Source organism: Falco punctatus (assembly GCF_963210335.1).
Source record: "Falco punctatus genome assembly, chromosome: Z".
NCBI classification, from domain to species: domain Eukaryota; kingdom Metazoa; phylum Chordata; class Aves; order Falconiformes; family Falconidae; genus Falco; species Falco punctatus.
Window position 1 is genome coordinate 44,827,857 of NC_137586.1, and position 19,702 is coordinate 44,847,558.

The 19,702-nt window shown below is 39.7% G+C and overlaps 1 protein-coding gene across 2 annotated transcripts in view; it reads left to right on the forward strand.

The window, feature by feature from the left end:
• The window catches only part of DAPK1 (death associated protein kinase 1), a 91,991-nt gene that overhangs the window by 65,501 nt on the left and 6,788 nt on the right, over positions 1 to 19,702 (forward strand). For both annotated transcript variants that reach the window (XM_080373204.1, XM_080373205.1), the window contains exons 16-22: positions 575 to 772; positions 1,809 to 2,006; positions 5,363 to 5,461; positions 10,681 to 10,758; positions 13,457 to 13,679; positions 15,788 to 15,976; positions 17,770 to 17,967. In XM_080373204.1, the coding sequence (XP_080229330.1) occupies positions 575 to 772; positions 1,809 to 2,006; positions 5,363 to 5,461; positions 10,681 to 10,758; positions 13,457 to 13,679; positions 15,788 to 15,976; positions 17,770 to 17,967 (1,183 nt within the window). The remainder of the gene's footprint in view (positions 1 to 574; positions 773 to 1,808; positions 2,007 to 5,362; positions 5,462 to 10,680; positions 10,759 to 13,456; positions 13,680 to 15,787; positions 15,977 to 17,769; positions 17,968 to 19,702) is intronic.

Consider the following 19,702-nt stretch of genomic DNA (forward strand, 5'->3'; position numbering starts at 1 on the left):
CAGTTTGAAAAACTTGTCATCATGCACATTTAAAGGATTCAGGTGTCTTTAAGTAGCCACATCACTGCCTACACTCCTAAATCATTAGAATGTGCTTTTTGAATGTGGTAGACAGACTGCCTCAGACTGCAAATCCAGTGGGATTTACATCTCCTTGGTGAGTGATCTGTTTGAAACACAAGGATGTAGAAGTTGCTTATGAATGAGAATCAGTTTTCAAGTGAGAACCAAGACAGTGAGCTTCAGGAGCATGGAAACATCTAAGCTGAGCTTACTGACATGCAAGCTGTTCTCAGTAGATAGCTTTATGGTGAGAAATACGGACCCTCAGAATCCAGGTAATGATGAAAGTCTAGTGTATTACTGTAACCACATGATACATCAGCAGGCGTTATTCTTGTTTTAAGAATGTCAGCATTAGAGATTACATCTTTTTATAGGGCTTAATTAGTAGACTGTCTTTTTTCCATGTCATCTTCCTGTCTTTAAAAGTTAAGCTGCAGAATTGTTCCTCCTAGCATTGTTTAGCTCTTTTTTTTTTTTTTTTTTTAATGTTTATTTTCCATGTTGACAGGAAGAAGAAACCCCACTGCATTGTGCTGCTTGGCACGGCTACTACTCTGTTGCCAAAGCACTCTGTGAAGCAGGTTGCAATGTGAACATTAAAAACAAAGAAAGGGAGACTCCGCTCCTGACAGCATCTGCCAGGGGTTACCATGATATTGTTGAATGCTTGGCAGAACACAGGGCTGACCTTGATGCAACAGACAAGGTTAGTCTGAGTTGCTTTTGGTCAGGAATTACATCCAGACGTCACATGCCACACAGCTGTATCTCTCTGAATTGCTTCATTTGAATGCTGCAAGCCAGCATTGTTTCCATGACACGGGTTTTCCGAGCACTTCATATGGAGACTATTGATGACTGCAACAGTCTGTAAAGTTGCCCATGGATTATTTTTCCACGATTGGGTTTTTGCTGAATTTTTGTCAACTTATTAGTTACCATCTTATGAGTAACACTGTGAAAAATGGTAGGAACATTGCGTTAGGTAATTGGCAACAAAGTATTAACTTAAAAGATGGATTTGCTGTTTGCCTTTGATTCCTATGGGTTGGATAAATCACACCTATTTCCAATAAACTACATTCTGACAGTTTAAAAATATAAATCTATTTGATTCAGAATCAGTTTTTGCCTTCCATGGTATAATCCCAACAAATAAATTTGGCATTTCATTGCTTATACTTTTTGTATGCTTGTCATTTTAGCTACCTTTATTGTTGATGGTTACTAAGTAGTTACTAAAGCAAGTTCAGAAAAATGGTTTTTCTTCTGAAAGAATTAAATTGTTTTTACTAGTCACATTGTCTCTTTAAGTTGTTCCACAGAGAAGGAAAGCTCTCTCTCTAAAGTTACTGATCACTAAGCAGGTTGCATGACTTTTGCATCACTAACATCTGTAAGTAAACACTAGAGTGGTTTACTACAATATTCAGCTGGTTGTTACAGTTGGTCTCTCTCCCATCTCCTAGGGAGTAATCAGTAGAGAATGTGTATTTTCTTTTCATCTATTCCACTGCAAAGCCCAGTGGCTTAATAGAAATACGCTTTTATCCCATAGCTGATCTATTCTGACAGATACTGTGCATCTCCCTGCCTCCACCCTCAAAATAAAAATAAAACCCACTGTGGTTCCTGAGGCAAGTATATGCACCCAGTTACATGAAGTGACTGTGACTCTGCAAAATTCTTTGATTTTTAATGTTATTAAATCTCACTTACAAGCTGCTGTCTTGTGATTTCAGGATGGTCACACAGCCCTACACCTTGCTGTGAGAAGATGTCAAATAGAAGTAGTTAAAACTCTCATCAGTCAAGAATGTTTGGTAGATTTCCAAGACAGACATGGCAACACGCCCTTGCATGTGGCCTGCAAAGATGGGAATGTTCCTATTGTGATGGCACTCTGTGAAGCAAGTTGTAATTTGGATGTCACTAACAAGGTAAATGAAGTACAGGTACTGAGCTACTTTAACAGCTCACCTATTGCATTAGATGGCCTTTTCCAATTCTCTGATACGAAAAATGCTTTTCCTTTTATTTTTTTCTCTCTTGAAGTGGCCAATTGCAAAGCATTAAAAGACTCATCTTGCAAATTTACCTACATTTGTTTCAGTTGAATAGATGATTAAAGATCCATGAAGAAAGAGCCCAGGTGAATTATTACAGTATACTTTGCCACTCAACTCCAATGAAGTATAAGCCAACCTTCCTCCCTAGCTGTATAGCTTTGCTTTGTGCAGATTACATCTAGATGCTGAAGAACAGATGAAATGCATTGCTGCTGGCTTCGGTTTGACATTATTTAGTAACAGTAATTTATATACAGAATTGAAGAGTGGTACATTTTTATGAAAAATCTGCTTTAAATTCTTCCAAATTATATGAAGAGATCTGCACTGTCATCTAACAAGGGATTTAACTCAACTGCAGATTCTATTCATGGTTATAAAAATAAGTGTCATATTGGCTGCTTTCTGTTTTTCTGCATTGAGTTGATTTATTAAAATAAATCCTAATCAAACATTTATCTTAGAATAGAAGAACTTTAATTTATCTATTAAACAAATTGTCACTGGCAGGGTACAGGAAGTCTCAGAATTAAAATGTTAAATGTAAAATTATTTTCAAAAGTTAATGTCAGCAGTCTGCTTTTGGGGAACTTCTTATTGCTCATTGTTTCACAAACATGTGACAATTGCAGGAAAACTTGGTAAGTGTTATAACCTAAAAATGTTGATTCTAGTGCGTATTGCTGGATTACTGCCAGCTAAAAATGTGAACTATCTATAACTGTTGTAAGCACGTTCCAAAAAGAACGTTTAATAGCCCATCCCTAAATCTGAGGTACTAGTGCCTTACTTGCTTCTTCTGGTGTGCTAGTGCTGTAGCGTATGTAATAACTGAATGTGATCCTTTACAAGTTTAATATTCTGGCTTTCCTCCTACAGATCTTTAAGAGAAAAACTGTTTAAGGAAACCTTCCTTCAGTTAGTTTGAATAGAAGGTCAGCTGTTGGACTCTGCTGACAAGTATATGAATCTTAGGGCTTGATATTTACCTCTGAACATCATTCTCTGCGCTGTGTAAATCTTACATTTGCTACTAACTTTAAAAGTTACTCACAGGAATCTTTATGTTGCTATCTGCAATTTGTTTGATTCAAGTGTTGTAGCTTTTTTGTTTTCCTGGAAAAGTACATATTCTGGCAATCACATTTTGCTAGTTAACTCTTCCCTTTATTACCAAAGCACTGACCTTCTCTGTATTAGGCAGCCAAAGAAAGTTGTGGAGCTTTTGGCTTGAGGGTTGTCCAATGCGATCACTTTCAGTGTTAATAATTAAAATCACCTGCTGCCAAGTGAAAAAAAGTTAAAATTATGAGCTCCTCAATCCTGCCTCTGAGCTTAAAACTGATTGACTAGGCAATTAAATCCAGATCCACAGCTGAGAACACATTTTGGGGAAGGTGAGTTAATGCAGCACAAGGCTGGATTAGCACCTCTTTTCCTAATGAAGAATGCTGAGCTGGGATCAGTGGCCTGGCCTCAAGCATGCCATGAAAAACTAAGCACTCTTCAGGTGCTCAAGGGGGGTGGGATCATGGCTACAGAAGCTATGGTTATAGTTTATGTCCTGTTATTCTTTTAGGAGTCATGTATACTAGAGCGATTTTTAGAGCGCCCTTTATTTGAAAGAGTGAGTTTGGGTCTTGTCAAATAAAGAATCTATTTCTGCTGGTCATTTTCAGCAGCAAGCCTCATAATGGGACTGCATTAATAAAGCGACCATTTATCCTTGGTCCTTATATCTGGCATTGTCCCACATGTACGTAAGACCAATTGAGGACACTGTTTATTCCAGACTGTGTGGTAGAATATCATGTGGATTTATTTAGAATAATAGACCTGTTTAGGTTGGAAAAGGCCTTTAAGATCATCAGGTCCAACCATTAACCCAACACTGCCAAGTCCACCACTAAACCATGCCCCTAAGTGCCATGTCTACAAGTCTTTTAAATACCTCCAGGGATGGTGACCTAACAGCTTCCCTGAGCAGCTCATTTCAGTGCTTGACAATTCTTTCCATGAAGAAATTTTTCCTAATCTCCTATCTAACACCCCCACACCCCCCGGTGTAACTTGAAGTCATTTCCTCTTGTCCTGTCGCTTGCTACTTGGGAGAAGCGACCAACACCCTTCACCCAACACCTTTCCAGTAGCTGTAGGGAGCCATAAGGTCCCCCCTGAGCCTCCTATTCTCCAGGCTAAACACCCCCAGTTCCCTCAGCTGCTCTTCCTAAGATTTGTTCTCTAGACCCTTCAACAGCTTCATTGCTCATCTCTGGCCACGCTGCAGCACCTCAGCGTCCCTCTTGCAGCGAGGGGCCCAAACCTGAACACAGCGTTCGAGGTGCGGCCTCACCAGTGCCCAGTACAGGGGGACCATCGCTGCCCTGGTCCTGCTGGCCACACCGTGTCTGATGCTATTTGAGGTGTAGGGTTTTGAGAAGCCAGGCATCTTTTCCGTTTCCAGTTATCAGAAAGTTAGTTTTGATTTCAGGTACTCTTTTGTGAAGTAATTTTGTGAGTTTGTTTTTGAACATAGGGTTGAAACAGGGAGAACAATATTGAAAATACAAAAATATGTGAAGTAATAGTAAGAGGAATTAGAAGCAGAGAATATACAGTAGTGGTATTTATAACAGTAGGTCTGAACACTAAAGACCAGATGTAAATGTCATGATGGCCTGTTGTCAGTGGAGAGATTCATGGAGAAAAGCAGAAATTGGGGAAGCAATACTTGCAGCATTTTCTCTGTCACTGAAAGCACAGATTCTTCCAGGCTGGCTTCTTCCATTCATCCCTTTTATTCATTCGGGTGGACAGGGGAGACTACAAATATGTAATATTCAGTAATACTTGGATTGAAATAGAATCCAGAGCTTTAAAGATTAAGGACTTAGTGTTGCTTAACTGGATCATATTTAATTAAGCAAAATGCAACTAAATTTACTAGGAATTAGAAAGATTCCCTCAAATATAGTAAAAAACCCTCAAGGATTCCTCAACAGTTGTGGGGGATTTAGTTATAAAATTGTTTCCTTTTTTTTTTTTTTACATAGTCAATCTAGTCTTTGTTTAAGCAGTTGTGCTTAAGCTGTAATCAAAAGCACTTTTTCTTAAAGTTTTTGCAAGACATCAGTATGTATAATTGTACAATATATTTGATTATTAGTCATAAAATTTGGAGTTAAGTCCTTTGACTAAGGCAATGACACTTCTTTTCACCATGTTAGTATGGAAGAACCCCTTTACATCTGGCAGCAAACAATGGCATTCTTGATGTTGTCCGGTTCCTGTGTCTTACTGGTGCCAACGTAGAAGCTTCAACCACTGTAAGTATTGAGAGATATTTTTATGCTTCTTGCATCTTTGATGTATGCCAGTAGGAAACAAATTCATCTCTTAGAGGAGGGTAGAAAAAAGGACAGTGGTCTAACATAATTACATTTTTTAAATAATAATTAAATAAATAAATCAGGTTGTTGTACATCCACAGCTTGAAAAGCATTCTCTGTTTTAATTTTGATTTAAAATCTGAATTTAAAACTGATTAAGGTACAGTACAGCTACCACGTCATCCACACCTAAGAATTTATTCACCTAAAAATTACTTGTAGCATTGTTTTCTATAAGCACAGTGGACCACTGTCATTAAGAGGTATGGCATTTCACATCATGTACTATACAAATGTATTGTATAATCTTAAATATTTTTCTTGCTTTCAGGGCATTAATTTTTTTTTATTTTCATGCTGGGAGATGTGTGGGTGCATGGATGAGTGAACTAGCGTGCAAATATCCTTGTAAAATAGATCATTTGTACCAGTTCAATCAGTGCCACTGCTTCCAGTTAGCACCACTGAAGGTATTTTTCATTCTCACTAAGGTGAGAAATGTCCTCCTAGCTGACATACCCACAGCAGGAATGAAATGTCCTTCATCATGCACACACCACACACACATGATACATTATAGGCATCATACACACTGTGTTTCAAATAAACTGACCATGTTTGATTTTCAGATGCATTGGGTCAGTTTACATTGTTACTTGCCCTAACCAATGCATTTTGTTCTGTATATTGACATCATGTTGGGATTAGATTTTAGTTAAGTGCTTGTTTTTCAAAGTTCTTCACCTAACAGAAGATGATACACACAGTATCTCTGATGTGGCTGAAATGGAGAGAAAAGGGAGAAAACTTCTGTTTCATTTGCTTTACCCATTTGGTAGAAAATACAGTTGGTTTTGTTGTTTTCCTGTACATTTAGCAGTGTGGGGTTTTTTGTCTGTGTGCGTCTCATGTGGCAGGAGAATAACAACTCAGAATTGTGATTTAAACAAGTTTAGCATCTAAAAATGACTATTTGATAACTACTAGATTATAGATTGCCATGTCCCCTGTTAATAATAATGAAATATGCGTGCAGTGGACTTTATGGGGTATTTTACAGATTTTCCTGTGTCATCTGTTTTTGTCCTCTTTTTTTTCTTTTATTTTTTTTTTTCAGTGTCCCATTGTGTATTTGTATTTCCACTGCTTTATACTGTAGAGATAAGATTTAATAAAAAAGTGGCGTGGGAATTCGTGAGCTGTATCACTTCATTTATGTCATGACAGCAGTGTTGGTATAATTGCCTGTGTGGACCCTGTCCTTCCAAGATAAATGTAGTCTTTATCTGTTTAGTTTAGATCAGTTTGAAGGAGATAACAAAGTAAATTGTGCTGATACTTAATCTGACAGGAGAAGCAGACAGAATATACATAATTATCCATTATTCCAGCAGTGTTATGGCAGAGAGAAGGGAAAAGGAGGAGAGAAAGGGAGGAAGTGCATGTGGTGATTTTAATAGCATTTGAGTTTTGCGTTAGTTTGCTAGGTGGGCATTAAACTATGAGAAGTCTTATTAACAGCTCTTTCTGGGCCAGTACAGTAGAATTAATTACCTTTTTCTTCTCTCAAAATGCCATTTCTGAGGAGGTAGCTTTTTCAGCACGGTTAAGTAACTGGGCTGCAGGATGATTTCCCTACCTCCTCCACAGGCTAATGTCCATTTTAGGACAAGTTTGATTTTGAGTTTGATTGCATGAATGTTGTTAAATGACCTTAGAAAATCATAATGCTCCTGGAGTGTTTGAATATCACCCAAAAAATTCTGTTATGCCTACATGCTAGCTGGCATCATGTTCTTGGCTTTTCCTCACAGAAGTTTCGGAAATTGTACCAAATTTAAAATTGTCAGATTACTTAAAAACTTTGAATGATGATGCTTGCAAATAGCCAGTTAAACTCAGGACCAGCTCTTGCAGGCATAGCTATCTGATTTGTCACAAAGGAGCCAGTCAGCAATTGCAATGAATTATTACCACCAGGTGTGAAATATGCATTCATGGATCCTGTAGCCAAGCCCTTTTCACATGCCAGCTTTGCTTGCACATCGGTATTCCAGTGCATAAATAGCCTGTGCTTTTCAAGAAAGCCTGAATAAGAAAATAATTGCCTGAAATCCATTTGCTTGCGTATGCGTTTTCTAATTCTCGTTGTGCTCTACAGTTCATGCTGCAGTAGACATCCAAAGAATGAAACACCTTCATCTTGTTCACAGTTTTGGACAAAAAAGAAAACTTTGTTCTGTTAATTTCTTTTGCATGGAAGAAAATGCTTTTTCCACCTGTTACCTCAATCAATAAATTGAGCTTCCAGATTTGAGCCTAAATTTTCAAGAGACATGTGAACTGAACTGCTAACATCTGTCAGTGTGAACATCTCAAAATGCTGGTTTTGGTGTAAAGCTGACCTAGAGTTCCTTCTGCTGTACTTGGTGCTTGTTGCAAGTGCTCTGGTGTATCCTTCACCTGCTGCAAGGCTTTTCTGGCTGTCTTGTTTACTATGTGGTCTGATGACCACGGACTTCAAAAATTATGCGTGTCAGGCAGTGCCCATGCTAAGGCATCCCTCCATAAGGGAAGGTGAGCTAGGAGCCAAGAGTAAACAAGGCCAACAGGGACAGTGTCCTCACCAGCAAGGGCCCAGTCCCACAGTACCCAGGCAAGGCGAGCAGGGCTGGGCTGGTGGTGGCAACCAGCTTTGGCCAAGACTCCCAGTCACCAGACAAGTCTGTAACAATGAGGCAGGTCTGAGGTTGTCAAGGTCAGGAACTGTGCTCGTTGATCATGGCGGAAGGGTCTGGTCACTGCCAGGCAAATCCACAGTGAAGAGACAGGTTCAAGGTCCAACCCAGAAGTCAGGGACCAGGTCAGTGGGATACATGGCCACACGCAGACATATAGCTGTAGTATTTCTGAGGTGAGGACCAAAGGCAAAAGCTACAGCTTAAGAGCAATGCCTGAGCAAAAGGTAGTGCAAAAGCCTCTGATGGGGCTTTCAGGTCATCTTCCTTCATAGCAGTCTGAACCAAGGTCAGACAGCTGTCTCAGACAGCTGCTCTTGACCTCAAGAACCTGTTAGGAAGTGGGGATAGAGCCCTGGGTCATGACAGAGACATCCTGCTGTTACAGGTAGGCTTGCTCTGTGCACACATCTGCTTAGCCTTAATTTGAACCGTTCCTGTTGCCATTTTTGGGAGCAGTCATTTCCATCCCATTATAACTGTGCACACTGATCTGGCTCTGGCTGAGCTGCTGCCATCCACACTCCTTGCCAGATGTTCACCAGATGGTTAGTTCCATTGTGTTTGTGCCCAAGTAGCTGTGACTGAGCTAAAAACCCTGTTTTATCAGGGTACAGCTGTTTAGCCAAGGCCAGGCTTGGAGCCGGAACAAACCCCCATGGAGCAATGAGACACAGCAAGCAAGAGTGTCACCTCACCCCAGCCATGCCAGGGCTCTTGTGGCGTGCCCACCAGAGGTGTGTGACCTGCTGTGATTCAAAGGGACAGTGCCTGTGCAGGGATCTGTCACTGCATACTTGCTTGGTGCTGGAGTTTTCCAAGCCACCTCCAACCTCGTGTTGGAATGGGAACATATTGTGCTCTGGAACAGTGCAAGGCCAGGCTGTAGCAGTAGCACTTTGGACTTAAGAGAAGACCAGATGTTTGAGGATTTGGATAAAATTCACACTTAGGTTGGTGAAGGCCACATCCTGTTACCACAGGGATTTGTAGGAAGGGGATCAAGGTTTCCCCTTTATTTGAAGGTTTTGGATTCCCCTGGATGTGCCCAAGACTGGAAACTCAGGAAGCACTAGAAGTTTTGAAGCAGTTCTCCTGATGGCAGGCTAGCTGCCCAGCCACTGAACCACTCTTCCTCTCATGCGGCAGGCACTCAGGATTCAATAACTGGGATTCAGAGGGTAGGGTCAGCACAGACAAAGTATGCTTCCCCTTTAATATGTCTTCTCTAAGGAAAATTATACATTCAGATGTTTCTTCACTAAAGTTGCAATTATATGTCAACTATGGAAGGAATTTAAGGGTAAGGTATTGGTTCATATTTAGTCAGTTCATGCCATCATGTACAGTTTTAGCTGTTTCTTGCTAATGCTGATGTTCAATTCCTGTTCTGTCTGAAGTTCTGGAGTACATAATAACCTTTATGGAAACCTGCAAATGCCTTTTGTAGGTGGACACACAGTTGTCAAAGATATATATTTCATACGTAGGGATAATAATTACAGTAAACTCAGTAACTACTTAAAACAATGCAGGTTTCACATGAAAAACTAGCAAAAGCGAAGTTAGAAACCCAAGAAAGGGGTCTTAGTTTTCCACTACTAGTTAATAATTGAAAGCTCTAATCTGAGAGAGTGAAAGAAGCAAAATGCTCATAAATTATTTATCTGTTACTAGAATTTAAAAAAATACAAAAGCATTAACGTAGTTATAAAAGTGAAAGTAGTGAGCCATTTTTCTTCCAATATGTTATTTAATATTGAATAATTAAATTATTTAATATTAAGCTGCTGACCTGTGAAACATGGGTAATTAAATGACAAGACCAGAATGCTGAAGGCAGCTTTGCTTCTCCTTTTAAATTTGCTGTTGCAGTTTAAACCACATCCCTTACAATGTTCTCACTTTCTGGAAATCTCCAGTGACTGATGCTGCTGCCATTCTTTATCCATTAGTAAACAAAATTCACCTGCTGTTCATGCAAGTGAATATGCTGATTTGTCCCCTCCTTGTGAACTATTTAAACTTTTAGATCTGTTCAGTGTGTAATATCTAGAAATCACTGCCATCCTCTAATTGGCGAGAAGAGGAATTCAGATGGGGGAGTACTCGCATTGCTCTCTGGTTCTGAATTCAAAGTATCTTGTTACAGTGGCATCCAGACACCAATTTGTAAAAGAAATGCCATTTTTCTGCATTGGACCTTTTTTTTTTTTTTTTTTTTTTGACAATTTTAAAAAACAGATTCTGGTGGGGAGTGATCGTTACTAGCTGTTAGCTGGGGGGGAGGTCTCCCCATTTCATTTGCATCTGACAGCAATTCTGTTACTGCCTTGAGCAGCTGAGCAATGTTGCATGTGATTTTCTTTATTGTAGAAAAAAGAAAGGAACTGCTGCTAATAATTTGTGTTTTAACAGGATGGGAAAACAGCAGAAGATCTCGCCAGAGCAGAGCAGCATGAACACGTAGCCAGTCTGCTTGGAAGACTTAAAAAGGTTAGGAATGCATGAATTGTGAGGTTTTCATGTTTTTAAGAGGCCAAGAAAAGTTTGACCATGGGAAATCATACAATAAGATATTTGTCCAAGCCATTCTAAAAAGCTGTTGCAGAAATCCTTACTGGAATGGTGTATTCTTTTTTTCTTTATTCTCATATATTTAATTTAAAATAATGCTCTCAGTTAAAGCTAATATAGCCATATTAACAAAAATGGCTAAGCTAGTCTGCACCACTGATTTCTTATCCTGTATCTGACAGTGCCTAGTAAAGCATCTAAGGTGTTTAGAAGAAACTGGAAAATAAACTATTAAGAATTAGCATATCCCCCAAGAGGACTTATTTCCCCACCATCACCGTTTTAGTTAGATAAGTATTATGAAGTATGAGAGGTTTGTGCCCCTTCTGAAAACTGTAATACCATGTGAAATAATTGCGTGAGTTTTCAATGTCTTCTTTTAGTTCTGCAATTTCAGTATCTCCAAATCCCCAGACAACTAGAATGGAGAGCTGCTCTGGGCTTGTTTTAAGTCTGACACACCTGATACACATCAATTATTCTGGATAGGCAGTGTCACTCATGCCATAAAAGTTCAGGGACCACCTGCCTGGAGATTACCGGCAAGACCAATTAAAACAATCTGGTTTTAATTAATGAGTCTGTGGAAGTCTGAAATAAATTACTATTTCATAGTAGCAATAGAAGATGATGTACCAGACATTGCCAGGGTGGAAGAAGAATCATGTCCTTAAAATGTATCAGTGAAGATGTCAGAAAGTGCCAAAGTTCAGGCTTCTTTTGCAGTGATAACTTCTGTAAACACGTGTTATAACAGGATCGATTTTGATTAGTTGTATCCCTGCACCGAACCCTTGCGTTTGTCTGCATACAGGTGGATAAATGTGTGGGTTTGTCCCAATGTAAATATGGAACAGTACAAGTTGACCTAGAACAAAAGGAAGAAGATCAGATAAATTGTTTCTGAAAGAGATGTTGATAGCTGTAACTGTCTTCTTGATAGCAGATTATAGTTAATTATTGCAGGCCTGTCTACATATATGGGGAAAGTATATGATAATTATATACTTCATCAGAGTACACTTTGCAACAGAGAATCTGATCAAATGAAATTACATCAAACCACTGAAATTATTCTAGTACTACTGAAAATGTTTGATATAGTCTAGTGCAGTGTATCTGACACTTGTTTTATTTCCATTGTCTGTGGAGGGTTTTGTCCCTGATGGCACTCACATGAAGACTCCTGTCAGTGGCTCTTGCAGAGGATTCACTATTAGCCGTGAGGGGGTGCAGTATTCGCATTGTGACTAAGTTATTTAATAAATGCCTAATAGCGAGGAAGGAACTAAATTACATGCACTACTGTTTCTGAGCTTAATTGCCACATGCTTATAATTTTGGAGGGCTGTAGGTGCTCATTTAATGACTCATCCTACATGTTAAACTCAGTACAAATGTAGAACAATGGAGCCTCTCTTAGCTCCAGATGGAGGAATGAAGGAAGGGAAGATGAAGCTAGTTCCTTTTCCCTTCCAGCTTTTTGCTGTCTCCCTGTTTCCTTAAAACAGGCCTTTCTGTGGTGAGAGACAGCTGGTAGTTTGCTGTCCCGCGCTGCATTCCCCCTTGTTGAGTTGATTTTTCAAGCTCAACTTGTGTGGGAAATAGAGCATCCATGTCTGATTGCCTCTTGCTGGCTAAAGAGGAGAGACAGATCTGATTTGTTCATTCCCAACTCCTTGGCAGGAACAGGAGGAGTATCCTTCAGATACTGCAAGACAAGATACAGAGGGGTAATGGGATTGCTCCAAGTGGAAAGCTCTTCCACAGAAGATGCGATTGGATTTGAGGAAGGCTTGTGTAGGAGAATGAGATTGCAGCTGTGAAAGAGAAAGTGAGTGCATGCAGAGGGCATACTGTGAGAGGAGAATTGAGTAGGGAGGCAGATGTGTTGAGGCCTGGGAGTAAAGAGAGAAGCCAGTCCGGAGGATGTACACTTGCAGTGGAGGGGTAGAAAACTGGAATGTGAATAGTGTGCAAGAGGTCTTTTAAGGTAAAGAAGAGCAAGTGTGTGGGGAGAGGAGAGATAGAGTGGTCTGGGAAAAGCAATATTTGCCTTGCAAAGAACTGTAGTGGAAATAAACAGAGAACTGGGTGGGGGGAGGTGGGAGAGGGAAAAGGAGAATTCTCCCAAATATGTGAAGTACCAAAAAAGTTGATGTAAAGAAGAGGGGGAATGCACATCAAGTTTTTGGATTGCTGAGGTGGTAGCTGTCGCTGCAAAATTATTCAGTGCTGCATGTATATTATATATATTATTGTGGATAATGGTTACACTGCTGAGACTGACAGGTAAGAATGGGTACAGGAAGAGGCTAGTTTTTCCTCCTTTGCCCTCTCCATCAGAGCTCAAAATGATCCCATTCACTGATGTTGAGCCTCAAGTCATGTGATTTTCATGAAGACTCAAGGTGGCTCTTGAGAGCATGCAGTCAGCTGTGGGTTGTCTTCCTACCCCTGCTCTTCTGCCAGTATCACTTGATCATGATGAAGCAGATGGAGGAACTGATTCAGATGAACACCAGCCTGGCAGTATCTAAACCCTGTGTTTTGACTTTGTTGAGAGGCAGAAGTTCCCTGCCACACATTTTGATTTTTTCTTTATGTTGAATTTTAGGATACACACCGGGGGCTTTTTATCCAGCAGCTGCGGCACACACAGAACCCACAGCCCCGGATCAAACTGAAGTTGTTTGGACACTCTGGTGCTGGGAAGACAACCCTTGTGGAGTCTCTCAAGTGTGGCCTGATACGAAGCTTCTTCCGAAGACGCAGGCCTAGGCTGTCCTCCACAAACTCAACTAGATTCCCTCCATCTCCTTTGTCTTCCAAACCTTCAGGTATGGCTTCAAAGCTATAATGTTTGAACAAGAAAACATTTTCCTCTTACTCTGTGTAGCTCCTAAGGAAGACCTGTTGGCTGCACTGCAAAAGACAGGACAGGCTAAGTGTGTAAGAAACCAAAGCAGAGAGGGTGTTGACTTCTCTGTGCACAGGCTCATACCTGAAGTAAGAGCAAAGAGGAGCAGCAGGTGTGGAGGGTGCAGAAGTAGTTAAGGTTTTGTTTACTTACATGCTCCATAAGTGAACATGGAGAGTGGAGGACAGTACTTGCAAACACTGCTGTTTATTTTTCACAAAAAGCCCTAGGCTGTGAACATCAGTGTCATGACCAGATTCCACTGTCATGGTTTTGTTAGCCTTTTTTGTTTGAGTAGCTTCACCAAACTGTGCAAAACTGAAACAGATGCTGCATCTTTTATGTGATCTTTTAAGTACTAACAGAGGATTCGGAACTACCCCTGATCCCTTGGAGTGCTTTTCTGTAAGGTACAGGAGGGGATTAACCCATTCAGAGGTGTCTAAAGTTGATTCCAAATAAGGTAAAAATGGAGGTTTTCTAAACTGAATTAAGTGTGTGTAAACAATAGGGAAGCTTTGCCCGTGTAGCACCAGTTGGCCTGCGTGAAGTGGCAAGAGCTGCAGGATCTGGAGGAACTAACCAGGTTTACATTTCAGCACGCACCTGGCTTTGGAAGAATCCTCAATGGTGGCAAGACAGTGGAAAGCATAGTGAACTGTTTGTCTGAGTCCCTCTTCTAACACTGAGAGGGTGCACAATATATACAAGCTAAGCAGGCACTTTGAGGAGCTCAAGTTTAAACTGATGTTTAGAAGTATTTGTACTATGTCAGTTTTAGATGAGGTCAGGGTTGCCTTTTTCTTTAAAAACCTTTGGATAATGCTTACAGAGTGGCTTAACAAGACAAGTTACCTGGCTCAGAGACTGTCATTGCATTTGCAACTGATTAAACGAATCAATCAGAATGTCTTGATTTATTTATCTTAATTTACTGTGTTGTACAAGGGGGAGATACGTTGTAGAAGAATGGCTGCAGAAGTGTGGCCACAGAATCCCATGCACTTGAAAATAGTTTACCTAGATATAAAGCCAGAAAGTTGTACAGGGCTGTGTACACTTGAAACTTGTGCAGTTCTATGCAAAAAAAGCAACTATGGTATTGTTTTAATGTTTGACATTTTAGTTTTTGCTTGTTTCTGTTTTTTTTCTTTTTGGATGAAAAGCAATATATAACATGTAAAAAATATGATGGGTTGAGTGACATAATCAAATACACTTTTAAACCATATAGACAAGTTTGGTCTATACTTGATCATGTGCTGAGTTTTTTTTAAATTCTGAAAAAGTAAGTGGGTGAATTCACCATGTATTTATTTACAAGAGCGTAGAGATTTTAAGTACTACACTAGAGGATCAAACATGAGCATATACTTTTACAGCTGACAGGTAGTGTCTTTCTGTATTAAAGCCCATATATCAGAAGTCATCATCTGGTGAAGGAAATAGATCTTTACTTTCTCCACTAGATGGGGCAAGGCAATTAAGAAGTCCTTTCATTTCTCAAGTTACTCTTGGGGAGTCTGAATTAAGCATGAACTTAAATTGCTTATTAGTAAAATAATTTTGGTAAGGGCTTGCTTTTCTCTCACATCTCCCCAGAAACAGTTGTTACACAGTGATATTTTTATCCTGACTTACAGGAAGCAACTATATGAATATGTAGCATTTCCATGCCCATAAAAATAGACCATGCCATGAAATTGCAGCCCTTAGCTAAAAAAATAACATAGAAGAATTTTAACTATTGGAACCTTTCATTCACAAATTATTCCATTTTTTTCTGTGCTTCGCACCCAGTGGTGTATCTGCTAAAGGGCAATAAGTGCTACATGAGATCATTCTAATATTTTCACTATTCACAGTAAGGACGTAGCTGCATACGCTCACAGCTTGGTAGGCATCTCCTTTCTTTGAAGAGCAGTTTGGGGGGAGTTAATCAGTTTTTATGCTTTGAATACTTATTTTGAAGTGATCTGGTTGTGATTTTCACATGGTTTATAATCTTATTTTCCTTTTCTGACCCAGTTTCAGTAAGCATTACAAATCTTTATCCTGGCTGTGAGAATGTCAGCGTGAGAAGTCGTAGTATGATGTTTGAGCCTGGCCTGACCAAAGGAGTATTAGAAGCTTTCGTTTCACCTTCTCATTACTCTCACTTCTCTGTTGATGACCAGTCCACCAAGGCCATTGACATTCAGAATGCCTGCTTGCATGGTAAGTAGAGCCCTGGGCTGGCGTCCCTTAATGCTGTGGGATGGTTAATGCCACGTTGCTTGTTTTTAACAACAAAAATGAAAGAAAAAAAAAAAATCAGACTTGATATGGTAGTGACTGTGGTTGAGAATCCAGCACTGGTGGGGTTTGGTTTGTTTAAGCAGGAAGTAAATCTTCATGAAGTTCTGTATGAGTAATACACATAGTAATCACTTGTGTCAGATGCTTATAGCATCATATAGTAATGATTTTGAACTGGGGCAGAAGGGATTTGGTATAGTAAGAGTGGGTTGGCAAACCAGTTACTATGTGAAGTCTCTTTCGCACTAGTATGTCCTTTGGGGATTTTATCAGGTTTAATCTGGTCCCACAGACCCAAATGTCTTCATCATGTAAGTGGCCCCCAGCTGTATGAAGGACCTAACATTCTCACCCCATGACAGGGCTGGAGCATGTTTGGTGAGTCCCTAGAGCACACCAAACATGGTGGGTGGAGCTTCATGTTTTTTAGAAAGAAAGCTAACTGCTTTGTGATTGAAACCAGTTAGCAGTAAGAGGGGTCGGTCAGAGAAGCTGTCATAAGGACACGTGTGGCTTTTGACTGTGAAGACCGTACAAATGGTTCACATACACCACCAGCCATGCTAATCCTTATACAGGTGTCAAAATCTCTCCCAGTAGGATCTCCTCGTAAGGAAAAAGCTTTGCACACCTTAGAAGCTGCAGTTTTCAGGCTGAATTAGGATTAATCAAGATTTTGCTTTGGAGAGGGAAACCTATTTATGAACGCAGGGTATACACACTAACACATGCAGTGACAAAATGTTTGTCCTAGATGCTGAAGAGTTTGCCATATAGTTAAAGGTTGTTCTTTGTCCAGCTCATTTCCTCTTTCAGTATAATTTGAAACCAATGAAATTCTGCAGTGAAATAGAGTTGCGTTAACAGACTGTCAGACGGGGTTTCTTTCCGTGCTGTGTTGATACAGAACGAAAGGGTGCACACGGACGAACTCTGAATAGCTGTACTCATAACAGCAGATTTGAGGTTTCTGGTTTTTCTTCTAGAAGTGTGAGGTGCATCTTACTGAGCGTTTTTTTAAATAGAGATTGTGCAAGTGTGCCAGACTTCACACTAAACATATAGTGCATCTGGGAGGTGCCATGCAGTGCAACACACCAGTACTTTTCTCACCTGAAGCTAAAGGAGATGGCAAAAAGCAGCACAGTGCTGTTGGAATCCTTAACGTGGTGATTCTTCAGCCCTGACTTAACAATGTGTTGTGAATAGTACAATTTTGTAAAGCAAATGGCTTCTTTGAGAATGTCCTTCAGCTGTTTTTAATACTAGTGGTGGCATGTTAAAAAGAAAAATCAATAAAAATGTTGAGCTTTTTGGGGTGAGCAGGAAGCAAATGGGAACCATTATTCTTGTTTTTCAAGGGAATTACAAGACCCGTTGCTGCTGTTCGAGGCAGAGACCAATTTAATGTGTAAGGCTCCATGCATTTAATGCACAGATGCTCCCATGTGGCACCCAGCTGAATGTCTTAGAGAAGTGAATGTGAGAGAGGAACAGATCGTGAGGACCCCACCTTCTCAGCCTCTGAAACTGACTGAAACCCATTCTCTTTGTTCATGATTGCAGCTGCAGTCTTTATTTTCTCAAATGCATATGGTTTAGCTTTGTGAAAGTTTAAATTAGGTTGACTCTCATTTGTCTTTCCATGGCTGAAAGATGCTTTATTGTTACTGACAAAGTGTGATCTATTCAACTGTTCATCTGTTTTCCAGGTGTTGGTGATTTCAGCATCTGGGAATTCTCTGGGAATCCTGTGTATTTCTGCTGTTACGATTATTTTGCTGCAAATGATCCCACTGCAATTCACATGGTGCTTTTTAGTCTCGAGGAGCCTTATGAAATCCAGTTAAACCAAGTGACCTTTTGGCTCAGTTTCCTGAAATCGTTAGTCCCAGTTGAGGAGCCAATAGGTACGCTTTTCTGCCTGTTAATGGAATATTTGGGGACTCTAGGATAAAGCTTCTTGTGTTTCTCAGTAACTGTTTATCATCTGTGTCAAATACTGTTACTGTGTTTTCATCCACATGCATTCAAACAAACTTTATATAAGGTTTCTTAGGGAAAGGAAATTCTATCTGTTGAACAAGCCTGAAGAGTTGTACATATGACTTAGTCCAACCAAAAAGGGTCTTGATGTACAGGGCAGCCTTTGTGGCACTGGGATTTACATCTGTAAAAGGCAAATATAGTTTTATGTCTCATAATCTACATGGAAAAGTGTTCCAGAGGGTTGGAACCATTTAAAAGGTAAAACCAGTCTTAGACACATTGCTTAAGTGCTATTTGTATCTAACCCCAATTAAGTGTTTCCAGCATAAATTAGTCTTGTCAGTGAGAACAGGACAGAACCATTGTAGACTGGCATACCTCTCAGTACATGCACCTTTAACATGTTTAACTAGAGTTGTATTCAGACTTCAAATATGTTCACCTTTTGGTGGCCCAGGGTGTACAGAAATCCATATTTCTTGTAAATTTCATTTTGCATATTCTCAGACTTTGCACAAGTTTTAAGGAAGTTGACTTGTTTTATATTCAACCTTTCTAACAAACTGAAAGTTACTTCAGGCAAACAATTATTTTTTTTCCTTAAGATGTCTAGTTCTAGGTATATATACCATATAACTTGTTGAAGTTTGTAGCTGAGCATTGGTCTGCAGACTGGGACAGTTTCATGGACAAACCAAGCTCAGACATGTGTCTTGGTTCTAGGAACCAAAATGTTATTACAGTCAGTGGATCCAACTCAGTGCTCATGAACATTTATAATGCTGCTAGGAATTCACCAGACAAGCATATCAAATACTTCCATAGTGCAAAGAGTATTTCCCCCGTCTTTTTGTTCTGCTCAGTTCTGTATGCATTGTCTGAGCCAGATAATGATGAGCCAAGGCAGACCTTCAGTTGTCAGTTCAGGCATCTGCTTGTCATTGATTTTCCATTTTAGATCAAAACACAAAGTTAACAATATGAACATTTGGATCTAACTGATGTGAAATTACTTCTGGAAGTAAAAGCTTAGAAATTTGCAGAAAAATATCAAAGCTGAAAATACAGTTAGTTTGCAGTTGCTGAAAGCTTTTCACAGCTCCTCAGTCTAGTGAAGAAACTTAGTTCTTGGTTTGACCGAGTTAGAATTTGAGGTAATAGTTTCTTCTTGCTGATCTAATTATCAGCATTCTTTAGACACTTTGCTTAAATCAGTGTTTACACTGGTCAGTTCAATTTGGGTACCCATACATTTTTGTACTACTACAAATAAAAAGTAATACTTAGTAACTGATGTTAGCAGAAAACTCAAACTTTTGGAATTACTTCCCAGTTATTTTGTCTAGGTCCTTTAGCTGCACCCACCCCACACACCCCAAAAAAATATTACAAAATACTTACCTTGAAGTGCTACACTGCAGTTTGGGAAAATGTGGCTTTTTATGAATACATCAAGATTCTGTAGCTCTTAGTTGATGAAAACTGAGCAGTGATGTAGGCATATTTCTCCCATGTGAAGTTTTTTTCAGACTAGAATAGCAGGATTGGATGTACTATCTTTTTTTAAAATAGTCTAATGATGTCTTCTCATTTCTGGAAGATCAGTTTGAGAAAAGATTGAAAACTCTATGTTCTGTACTGTCACCTCATTCATAC